The sequence below is a fragment of the Delphinus delphis genome, chromosome 15 (assembly GCF_949987515.2).
Source record: "Delphinus delphis chromosome 15, mDelDel1.2, whole genome shotgun sequence".
NCBI lineage: Eukaryota > Metazoa > Chordata > Mammalia > Artiodactyla > Delphinidae > Delphinus > Delphinus delphis.
This window is the reverse complement of record NC_082697.1, coordinates 23,398,332-23,410,553: the sequence shown is the minus strand read 5'-3', so window position 1 is coordinate 23,410,553 and position 12,222 is coordinate 23,398,332. Positions and strand designations below refer to the sequence as shown.

At 45.7% G+C, this 12,222-nt stretch overlaps 1 protein-coding gene across 7 annotated transcripts in view; it reads left to right on the top strand.

Moving 5' to 3' along the window:
* The first annotated feature begins 2,101 nt into the window (after nt 1-2,101).
* CEP250 (centrosomal protein 250) overlaps nt 2,102-12,222 on the top strand; it is a 47,769-nt gene continuing 37,648 nt past the window's right edge. For 4 of the 7 annotated variants that reach the window (XM_060030912.1, XM_060030916.1, XM_060030915.1 and 1 more), the window contains exons 1-6: nt 2,102-2,213; nt 8,366-8,423; nt 9,551-9,846; nt 10,311-10,367; nt 11,480-11,562; nt 11,788-11,953. In XM_060030912.1, the coding sequence (XP_059886895.1) occupies nt 9,661-9,846; nt 10,311-10,367; nt 11,480-11,562; nt 11,788-11,953 (492 nt within the window). In that variant the 5' untranslated portion in view covers nt 2,102-2,213; nt 8,366-8,423; nt 9,551-9,660. Of the gene's footprint in view, nt 2,214-8,323; nt 8,424-9,550; nt 9,847-10,029; nt 10,368-11,479; nt 11,563-11,782; nt 11,954-12,222 lie in introns of those variants that run through there. The other 3 variants (XM_060030910.1, XM_060030911.1, XM_060030914.1) reach the window with 3 other exon arrangements.

Sequence of the window (12,222 nt, the reverse complement as noted above, 5' to 3'; positions counted from 1 at the left end):
TATGTAGTTTGTTGATGGATTTTATGTCATTAACCTTTGTAACACTGAGGCTGGCTCCATTCATTCATTTCATGGATGCTTATTTAGCACCTACCCAGTGTCAGGCTCTGTGTTAAATGCTAAGAATAAGTCAGAGATAGCCTCCTATTCTCATGAAGCTTAAATTTTCAAGGGGGAGAAAGATAATAGGTAAACCAAAATAAGTAAAAAGTACTATGAGGGCTTCCCTGGTGGCGCATTGGTTGAGAGTCCGCCTGCCGATGCAGGAGACACAGGTTCGTGCCCCGGTCCGGGAAGATCCCACATGCCGCGGAGCAGATGGGCCCGTGAGCCATGGCCTCTGAGCCTGCGCGTCCGGAGCCTGTGCTCTGCAACGGGAGAGGCCACAACAGTGAGAGGTCTGCGTACCGCAAAAAAAAAAAAAAAAAAAGTACTATGAAAAGAGTACTGCAATAGAAAATGATAGGGTATTACTTTACATAACATGATCAGGGAAGACCTAGCTGAGGAAGTACCATTTAAGTTGAGACGTGAAGGAGGGGAAGTTGTCAGGTAATCCAAGAGTTTGGGGTAAACTGGTTTAGGAGATGGCAAAGTATGCCATCTCCCTGAGGTTGCAAATGCCCTGAGGTTGGTGTAACATTCCAAATACTGTAGTGAACATTCTTGCACACAACCTGTTGGGAGAATATTTCCCTGGTGTAGACTCCCACACAACTGAGTCTTTGCATCCTTTTGTCTGTCCAATGTCTGGGATGTTTCTTCTTCCCTCTCAGCATAGTTTGCCTTTAAGAATCACTGTCCTCCCCCCACCCCTCACTTACTTTCTCTTTTTCTCAGTAACTATTAAGAACTTGTTTTGTTCTTATAGGAGAAAAATACAAAGATACTCTTATCAAAGTGTTCTTTTCTCAGGTTTCCTTTGGCTGTGAATTGCCTGTTTCACTCCTGCTATCCATTCATACATCCATCTATTCACTCAGCACTTACTTAGCTCCTATTTTGTACTAAGCCTTGTGCTGGGTGCTAGAGATACACAATCTTATACAGTGTTTCTCAAAATATGTTCCCAACGCATCGGGAATCACCCAAGGTATTTGCTTGAATGCAGAGTCCCGGGCTCCACGCCTGGTTTACAGACTCTTTAGTGGGGGAATCCGAGAGTCTGCACTTTAAGAAGTTCTCCAGTTTTGCTTTTTTTTTTTTTTTTTTTTTTTGCGGTACGCGGGCCTCTCGCTGCTGTGGCCTCTCCCATTGCGGAGAACAGGCTCCGGACCCGCAGGCTCAGCGGCCATGGCTCTCGGGCCCAGCCGCTCCGCGGCATGTGGGACCTTCCCTAACCGGCGCACGAACCTGTGTCCCCAGCATCGGCAGGCGGACTCTCAACCACTGCGCCACCAGGGAAGCCCTCCAGTTTTGCTTTTTTTAAAATCCCAACTAAAACTTTAGACCCACTGAGTGGAGAAGAGAGGCAGGTGAATGAAAGTGCATTGATAATTTATGCACAAAACGCTATGGAAAAAATGCCTCTAAAGTCCTCTAGAGAAAATCAGGTTCACGCATAAAATTGGACAAACTGCGGTTCTCCGGACGGATGCAGGACATTCAGGCAAAGAAAACACCCTGTTCAAAGCCATGTCTGTTCAAATGACACTGAATAACTATGCTGTGAGTGTTGTGTTGCCTGAAGCCGTTTGGGGCTTCGGGGGTCTGAACATGAGGCTGTATCCCAACCAAGCGCCCTTGTTAATTGTACTCGGGTTTGTAGGTGGAACAGTGCGCAGGCGCACCTAGAACCAGGTGACCACACACATGCGCAATGTGTAATCCCGAAGCCAAAAGAGGTATGATTGAGAGCAAGTTTTTTTCTGTTACTGAAACTTCCCTTACTCGAATCCAGCAAGCCTGTCTGTCCCCATTTCTGGCGAGGGAATCTTAATATCTCTTAATATTATCCCGTTTTTTCTTCTGGGCCACACTTTTAAGTCGGCTGCCAGTACTCAACATGGCGGAGGCCCCTAGGTGGCGCAGTTCGTCCTTAGGCGTGCTGCACGGAGGGGCGGGGGCCCTCCGAAAGGGCGGGAGTTTGAGGGGCGGGGCCTGAGCCCCAGCCCCTTGGTGGGCACCCGCCCCCGGCCGGGCCTTAGCTGCTACTTCAGGCGCTGCGGCGCTGAGGAGCACCCGAGGAATCTGCGGGAGCCGAGCGTGGTGAGGTGGGGCCTCAAGGGCAGGCGGGAGGTGCCCGGGTTAACGGTCTGAGGCCCGGAGGCTGGCCCTCTTAGAGCGCCTTAGGGAATTCCGTTCGGGCAGCGGCCGAGGCCCAGAGAGGGGCTGGGACCTGTCCTAGGCGGGTGTGTCCGCGTGCTTGCTGCCGCCAACACTCTGCGCTCCAAGTCCGCGTAAAAAGGGATCTTCCCGAGCCCGGGGTTGTCCGATAAGGCGCTGCGCTCTCCTAAGCGTCCCGCTCCTGGCTCCCAGAATTTTGCGGCTCCCTCTGCCTTTGGGGCTTTGCATGTGATCTGTCCGAAAGTCCAGTCCTACTCGCCACCCTACTTTGGAACGCTCATTCTTCGGGACCCACCTTAAATAGCACTTCCTCGGAAACCTTTTCCAACCGCTTTCTGAAGGCGCAGTTAGCTCGCTGCTGGGTTTTTGCACTCATTGCACCGAGTTACTTTTCCTGCATCTCTTTTACAGCCGTGCACTTGTTGGGGCGTTATGCCTTGCCTTTTTCATCTGTATCCCAGGGTCTAGCACGTGATGATCATAATAATAGCTAATATTTATTGAACAGCCACAAAGGTGCTACGAAATGCATTACCTGTAAAGGCCCATTTAATCCTCAGAGCGATTCCATAAGGTGGGTTCTATATCTTCACATTTTATGCGTGAAGAAGCTAAGGCACTCTTAGATCAATTTGCGTGGAGTCCCACAACTAATAAGTGAGTGGAGCCGGGATACGAATTCTAGGCTGTCCATCCCCAGAGCATGTAATAATTCCTGGATTGCCTTTGGGTTTGGTAAATGTCTGTTGAATTGGTGTTTACATTAGCTCCATGACTTACGGAGGCCAAGACTGTGATGCACATGAGAAGGCTTAGAAAGGAGAATTGATGTTCCCAAATGTACGGAGTGAGTTCATGAGGAACTAGAACCTGGTGCTAGCCCTTGTTCCTTCAGTCACACTCTACCTTTCTTTGGTCCTTGTCCATCAGAGAGCCGAAGACTTAGACCTCATCATTTCACACCCTTTAGAAAGTGTCCCTCCCAGAGCAGTGATTTCATATTTCATGATTTAGGGGGCAGCATTTTGTAATGGAAGGGTGTAGAGTTTCGAAGCAGATTGGGGTTCAGTATTTGCTCTGCCGCGGACCAGTTATACCCCTTCCGTGTTTTGAGCCTTAGTTTTCTTGTCCATAAAATGAAGGCAATAATTTCTTCTCAGAGTGTTTTTTATGAAGATTGCAAATAATTGTGAGAGAGTAAAGTGCTGTACAAACTACATGATCTGTTTCTTTTGGGGTTTTTTGTTTGTTTTTACCTTTTAGAAGATTATAGAACTGTCAGCATTTTGTAAGACCTTTGATATGGATCATGTTGCCTAATGTTCTTATATCCATTCATTTAGTCAAATATCTAATGAGTACCTGCTATATACCAGGCACTGTTTTAGGAGCTGAGAATACAGCAGTCAACAAAACAATATTCTTGCACTTGGGAAATGTACATTGGGTTAGATATAGTACACATAATACTCAGATAGGGACAGATGAAGCATGGTAAAGTAAGTAGAAAAATACCAGGGACTTCTCTGGCAGCCCTGTAGTTAAGACTCCCCGCTTCCACTGCAGGGGGCATGGGTTCAATGCCTGGTTGGGGAACTAAGAGCTCCTGCGTGCCGCATGGTGCGGCCAAAAAAAAAAAAGAAAGAAAGAAAAGAAAAATACCAGTTTGTGTGCAGGGGTGGTGGTATTTTATATTGGGTGGTTAAGGAACAACTTACTGAGAAGGGGACATTTGAACAGGGAGGGTGGCAAGGGAGCCAATCATGAGGATAACTAGAAGAAGAGGCCCTGGATGAGTGTGTGGCTTGGTGTGTGCCAAGCATGTACAGCAAGGAGGGCTGTGTGGCTGGAGAGATGTGAGCAAAGGGGAGAGGAGTAAGAAATGGAATTAAAACAATTGGAGGCTGGGATCAAATAATTAGGACCAGGTAAGCCAATACAGTGATTGTGGTTTCTACTCTTGATTAGCCACTGGAGGGTTCTGAGTGACCGAATCTGTCACTGTTTTAATATTTATTTATTTATTTATTGCTTTATTTACTTATTTATGCCATACCATGTGGGATGTGGGATCTTAGTTCTCCAACCAGGGATGGAACCCATGCCCCCTACAGTGGAAGCTCGGAGTCTTAACCAATGGATGACCCAGGAAGTCCCTGTCACTGTTTTAAAAGGATCACTCTGACTATTCTGCTGAGAAAAAGCAAATTTTGAAAGCAAGGGTAGAAGCATTGCTACCACCTAGGAAGCTTTTGCAGTTATCCAGGTGTATTAGTTATCTACTGCTATGCAAGAAATTACCCCAAAACTTAGCAGCTTGAAACAGCAGTCATTTATTATCTCATATAGTTGTGGGTCTGAAATCTGGGAGCAGCTCAGCTGGCTGTTTCTGGCTTAGGATCTCTCAGGAGATTGCAGTCAAACTGATGTCTGGTCTGCTCCCAAGATGTGGTTCCTTACCACTGGGCCTCTTCACAGGGCTGCCTGGGTGTCCTCAGGACACAGCCGAGAGAGTGGGGAGAGAGCAAGAGCTAGAGAGAGGGGAGTCCTTTTATGACCTTGTCTTGGAAGTCATTTCTACTTTATTCAGCTTCATTAACTTTATTCCAGATCATGCTCAAGGGGAGAGAGTTTAGGCTCCACCTCTTGAAGGGAGGAGTATCAAAGAATTTGTGGGCATACCTTAAAGCCAAGAGTGGCTTTGCTTAGGATGATGATGGGGGTGGGTCAGAAGCAATAGGAACTGGTAGAGCCAACAGGATTTGCTGATGGATTGGTTATAGGCTGTGGGAGAATGGAGTCGGTATAACTGTAAGGCCTTTGGGCTTGAGCAACCAGAAGGATGGAATTAGCATGTACTGAAATGTGGAAGATTGGAGGAACAGGAGTTCACTTTTGGATGAGTTAACTTTGAGATGCCTGTTAGACATCTATATGGAGAAGTTAAATAAATGTTTGGATTTAGTATAGGAGTGTGATGTGCCAGATGGGCTGGAGATGTAACACTGGGAGTCATGGGTGTATAGGTACAGTTTTAAGCCATGAAACTGGATGAGATTATCTAGAAAATGAGTGTAGGTGGAGAAGAGGTCTGAAGCCTGAGCCCTGGGGCCTCCAACCTTGAGATGGTGGGGAGGAGCCAGCAGAGGAGACTAAAGGGAGAGAGGCCTTAGAGGTAGGAGGAGGATGGAGAGAGAGGCCCACATATGAGATTTATATAAGGAGCTGTGTGCTAATTTCTTTTTTTCTGGAATAAGAAACAAATTGTCTCTCCAGACATATATATATATATATATATATATATATATATATATATATATATATATATATATATAGTTTCTTTTCTCAGGAAATAAAATGTCTGTGCCCTCACGTGTTTTTTCTTTTTTGCTTTAAGTGACAAATTCTGTTTAATAATACCAGTTCTCCTCTTAGTCCTTGCAACATTTACACCTCTACTTCAAGTTTAGGTGGTGTTGCTGCTATTTTAAATTTATTTAAATACTCCTTTTGGAAGAATTTGGATGAGATGAGACAAAATATATAATTTATGTCCCTCTTGTCTCACTCTTCACCCTAGGTTCAGAGGTCACTGCCCTTCCCAGTCTGGTTCCTAGCAAAAGTAGGAAGTCAGTCTTCCTCATTTCTGTATCACTGTGGCCAGTTACCTGATGCTAAGCTGGAATTCATGAGTGTTTACAGGATAAATTAACGTATAAAAGAAGTGAATCTTTTTCCTTTTCCTGTGGTAATGATAACATCTATTCAGTGGTTTACAGTTTACGGAGCACACTGACATCCATTATTCTCATTGAATGCAATTCAGTCTGTTACCATTTGCCAGCTACTGACCTTTTCCTTTCCTGAGGGCCATTGAAACCTACCTTTCTTTTGGAGCTATGCTAGTTTATTTATTCTCTGGCTGATCTGACAGTGTGTTAATGAAAGGTGCTGAACTGTGTCTTGAGGAAGCTCAGAACTGAATCTCAATTTCAGAAAAATTCCTGGTGTAATTTTTCTCTGTTCCCTCCATCTTTTTAGTCCTGTTTTTTTTTTTTTTTGCGGGGGTGGGGGGGGGTGGGGCGGGGTGCGTTAATCATAAAACAATTCAAGTCATTTTTTAAATAAACTTTATTTTTTAGAACAATTTTAGATTTACAAAACTTGCATAGTACAGCAAGCTCCTATATACCCTGCACCCAGTTTCCCCTGTTAGTAACATCTTACATTAGTATGGTACATTTGCTACAATTTCGCATCATTTTTGAAGTAAATGGGGCATACCAATAAAATACGAACAAAATGAAGTTACTTCATCTCTGTAAGCCTCAGTTTCCTTATCTGTAAAATGAGAGGGTTGGACTAAATTTTTAAATAGCTCTAAAATTTTTAAATTATCTGCTAAAGTAAAATAATCATATAATTCTAATATAATTCCATTTTTTTACTGAGGTGTTACTATCATTTTCTAAAATAATGTATACACATTAACAACAGCCTTATTCTAAAAGAGGATTTAGAGAATTCCCTGCCAGTCCAGTGGTTAGGACTCTTGAGCTTCCACTGCAGGGGGCGCAGATCAAACTAAGATGTTGCAAGCCGCGAGGCGTGGCCACAAATAAATAAATAAATAAATAAAAAGAATAAAAGAGGATTTAATAGGAGAATTCCAGGAACTATGAGAGGGCTGCTTATATATTAGGTTTGTATAATATATATAAATATATGATTATAAATATATATAATATTATTATATTAGGTTGAATTACATGAAATTATCATTTTGTTAGGTTAAAAAAAGGGCAGATATCGGCAATTTCATGGGGTTTAACCGAATGCTTTTGGGGGTAGGGATTCAAAGGAGTGTTAGGGAGCCTTTGGGGCCTCTGAGACTCTGCAAAAGCCTGGTCTATCCCTCACAGTGTTCGGGGAGAAAAGGCTCTTCAAGTCCCTTGAAGCATCTCAGAGCTACTCTTGTTGTTAGTCGTGTTGTCGGTAAGAGCTACTTCCCAGCAGGTTTGTGCCTCCAACCAGAAGAGAGAGATTGAGCCAGCATTTCACAGCTGTGGTGGAAGGGAAGGGCAGAAAGGGAGGACACTGGAAGTACTAACCCAGTTGATCAGCTAGGAAGAGGCATCCTGGAGTGTTGGTGCCACTATGCCTTTACTGGTGCCACTGTACTCTTCCTACTTTATGCCCTTTCCTTACTGTCTAGTACAAGCTCAGCAAACCCGGGTATCTGCAGTTGCCCAGGGGGTGATTAGTAAGCTGAGTTTTCCTCTGTAACTCTGTTATAAGAAAAACAATAGCACAAGTGCAATGACATGACAACTAAAATCTGCTATCGGTGTGAGGGAGAAGCTAGGCCAGGGCAGGGGCCTGAGACTAAGGTGAACTGGAGAGCATATGCCTTATCTAAAGGGGGCAGACACTGTTTCACTGCAGCCTGTTGTCGCCTTGTGGGAATGTGGGTCAGGGGTCACTAGATATGCTGATTACCCAAACGAGCCAGAAATACGAATTTTTATATGTATTTTGCCAATGGTAAATGTTGGCACCTAACTTAAGTTCTTAAAAACCATCGTATAGGCCACACAATGATTGAAAAGAACCCGCAGGCTACATTTGTAACCTCTGGCCAAGGGTTTAGATCTGCCAGGATTGAGGCCCACATGCATTTCTTCATTATGCATTGTTGACAAGCTACTAATGACCAAAATGAATTAGCTCCTGCCTTTGAGGAACTCACAAATTAGTGGAGAAGATAGACAAATAGTAATGATAAGATGTAACATAGACGTTCTCTCTATACATTAAATATAAATTTATATATATTGTATATATGGCTATAAAACTGATAAATTATTCCTGGATACATCTGGGAGGACCTGATAGGAAGTGGCATTTGAGCCAGGATGTAGAAGATTAACAGTTTGGTGCATTAAAGGGACATGGGGCCCCTGAAACTCCCACTGTCTGTGCAAATGTTACATTGGAATTTGCTGTATATGCCATTTTCTTCAGATTATGAGACTGATGCTGCCAAGAAGGCAGCTCTAATGGACCATTTTCTTGATAGGTAGCTGGAAATACAGATACTCCTCAAACCTGCTGATGGGTGTCTCAGGGCTGATAAGGTGAGAGAACTCTACCCCGCTCCTCTGCCCCCAGGTTATCGTGTGTTTTAGAGGCCTAAGAAACTCAGAGGTCATGGAGCTGGGCACCCTCATTTTTGGATGAGGAGCCTAAGGAAGTGGCGTGCTCGAGGTCCTAGAGCCCATTAGAGACAGAACTTGGACTAGCACCCCAAACTCTTGCTCATCTTGCCTCCCTGTCTCCTGGGTGTCTCTGAAGTCACGGGTTAGGCTGGCCTCCCTCACCTGCCCCCATTGCCCTGTGCTGGCCCATCTCCTGGCAGATGAGGAGGGTTTGCCATCCTGCTGAAGCTGGCTCCTTCTTCCCTCTGTTTTTTGGTTCCCCTGCCTGAAATGCCTGCTACTCTCTGTCAGAGAGTCAGATTGCTTGTATTCAAATCCCTAGTCAACCAAATGCCAACTGTATGAACTAGGACAAATTGTTTAACCTTTCTGATTTCTCAGCTAAGGCTTAGCCTTTGTAAGCCTCAGTTTCCTCATCCATGTGTAAAGTTAAAATAGTACCAATGCTGAAGTATGATAGGAAAGCATTGGAAGGTTTCAAGATTCTTGTGATGCCAAAATGACATGGTATGTGTAAAGCACTTCAAGTGACTGACCCACAGAAACACTTAACAGGTATTAATTATGATGATGATGATTCACACTGTTCACAGCCCCACAGCTTGGGTTAAATGTCCTTCTTTTGTCTTCCCATACTATCCTGTGATGTCTCTGTTATTACTGCACAGACCACATTGTATTGTAATTGTGTCCATCTCCCCTGCTAGCCTAAAATCACCTTTAGTGATTCATTCAGCAGATGTTTATTAGGCACTGTGCCAGGCACTAGGGATGCAATGGTAAACTAGGAGCTCTTGGTCGAGTGCAGAGTTACAAAAGTCATGCCAGGAAACACTAGTCCTGTGAGCTTGCGTCATGGTCCAATAAATTTGGGAAATGATGCTCATCACGTCCCCCCCCCTTTAGAGATTAGGTCCATCTTAGTATTTGAAAAGCTTTGAGGAGTACTGTACTTTGTCCATCCCAATTTTACAGAACTTAATGAGTATTTGCTGAATAAATTTGAGTCATCTAGGGAGTTCTTTCAACTCCACTGTGTGCTTTAGTCCCCAGCTCAAGAGGAGGTCCAAGGGACACAGCAATGATTAGAGAGCCTGCTGGGAGCGAACAGCCTCTGGCTGCATAGGGACCTGTGGACTTACTGTCTGGTGCCCCCATGGAGACAGGGGGCCCTGGGTTGAACAATATGAAGCCCCGGTCACTGCAGCTGGTGCTGGAGGAGCAAGTGCTGGCGCTACAGCAGCAGATGGCAGAGAACCAAGCAGCTTCCTGGCGGAAGCTGAAGACCTCCCAGGAGGCTCAGCAAAGGCAAGCAACCCTCGTGAGGAAGCTGCAGGCCAAGGTGAGGCAGCTGCCCTTTCAGGAAGGGGAAGGAGGAGAACACTTGGGGCTGGGGACTGAAGCGGGATGAGGTTTGCAGAAGATGGAGCCACGTGGTGGGAATGTCCTAAACAGCTCTCCTTTGATGTCTACAACTTCTCCACCAGCCATCTATGATGTCCCTTTCAAAGGTCACCTTCATGAGGGGTCAGTTAGTTGTCTAGGTTTGCTTTCCTAGTCTAGAGCTAGGACCTGATCCTAGGTTTTCCGGTTCCAAAGCCCATGAACTTCCTTCTCCAATACAAGAGCTGTAGAGAACATATGATTAAATGACCAAATGGAAACTGTAAGATGTTATGGCCTCATTTCACTGTCATCACCCAGTCCCTCATTCACAGCGCATTTGCCCACGACCCTTGGGGACCTTTGCTTTGGGCTGTTGGTACCAGCCGTGCCCATTGCCGTGTCCTGCTCTGTTTGCCCCAGGTGTTGCAGTACCGGAGTTGGTGCCAAGAGCTGGAGAAGCGGCTGGAAGCCACTGGGGTGAGTGAGGCTCTTCTGTGCTCCTCCTGAGCCCTCAAGGAGTATAGTTAGGCCTCATTTGCCGACTGAGGGAGGCTGGGGTGTGATAAGGCGGTGTTTGGAAGAAGCCTCTCTTTCGTCAGCCCCTGAGAGCTTTCATCAGATACCTTCACAGGACCTAGCTATTCCTGCCCCATCAGACTCCAACCCCAGGCTCTCTAAGGACAAAATGAGCTTTAGGAGACTTAGTATTACCAGATTGGAAGGGGTGTGGAATCCGAGAGAAGAGATGCATTTTTCCTCCAGGAGGTGTCAGTGTTTATCTGTCTTGGAGAGATGTGTGCCTTTGCAGGCCTGAAAAAACCGTATTTGTGACAGAGAGATTTCTTTGTGCTGTGGGCTGGGTAGAACTGGCTTTCAAAAACCTATCTGCCTTTCTTCCAGCTCCCTCTCAGCATCTTCTCACATTACCCTCGGAAGAGTTCTCTCAGAGGAAGGAAAGGACGAGACTTAACTATGTACCGTTCTATGTAGGCCAGGCACCCTTAGGCATTGTCATAGAATTACGTCACTTAACCTGCAAAGCAACTTTTCAGGGGAATGATATCACCTTCATTTTGGAGCTGAAGACTTTGTGGCTTAGAGAAGTTATAACTTCCCAAGGTCCAAAAATTAGTGTAGTAGAAGCCAAGACCATTAGTGAAAGAAGCAGTATTTTATGCTTCTTAGGTCAAAAGTTCTTTTCACTACCAAATGCCATCTTTCACGAGAAGTCACTGGTTTACGTTTGGAGAGAGGGATGCAGTGGGTTTACTTGAGGAATGCAGTGATTGAGAAAAGAGACATATTGCTAACAAAGGGGAGAAAGAATAAAAAAAAAAAAGCTGGGGAATTCCCTGGCAGTCCAGTGGTTAGGACTCTGTGCTTTCACTGCTTGGGGGTGGTGGTGGGGTTATCCCTGGTTGGGGGCGCTAAGATCCCACAAGCTGCTCGGTGTGGCCAAAAATAAAAATAAAATAAACGGATGAACTTTAAAAACAATAAGCAGGCTGCAGTAGAAGGGGGCATCAGGGAATTGGTCTGTGGGATGTTCTTGTTGGAGGTAAATGAAAGCTTGCTTTTGTCTGGCTAAGGGACCGGTCCCTCAGAGGTGGGAAAGTGTGGAGGAGCCAAACCTGGAACAGCTGCTAACCCGATTGGAGGAGGAGCAACAGAGGTGATGGGCCCCAACTTTCTGGCCTGGGTGGCTGGCAGGCGGGTAGAGAAGGTTGATGGAAAACCTCTGTCTCGAGGGCTAACATGGATTAGAATCAAGGACTTCAGGCTTAGCCCTCCAGTTCCTGCCAGTGGAAAGTTCCAGTGGTTGTCATCTTACTCCAAGAGGTCCAAGGGTTGGCTCAGACCTTTGTTTAGTACTTGCTCCTACCCCTCCCCAGTGCAGGTGTGAGAGTCTAGCGGAGGTGAACACCCAGCTTCGGCTGCACATGGAAAAAGCTGACGTGGTGAATAAAGCGCTTCGGGAAGATGTGGAAAAATTGACAGTAGACTGGAGCCGGGCCCGGGATGAGCTAATGAGGAAGGAGAGCCAGTGGCAGATGGAGCAGGAGGTAAGAGAAACAGTGGGCGGGAATGGTGAGAGGAGGACTTGCAGTCTGGGCGCTGCCTGGTCAGTGCTGGAAGGGGTTAACTTCAGGACCTGGATGGAAACTGAGCTGTTTGTTAAAGTCTCTGGCCGTCCTTACTGCTCATGCTGGCAGCTCTGCCCTGCTTGGGCTGTCACCTTAGTTCTGTTCTTACCTGCCCAGTCGAGGTTTTGCTGGCAGGTAGCATGACACTCAAAGCAACTCTGTTCCTGCATAGGTTTTAGATGGATCTT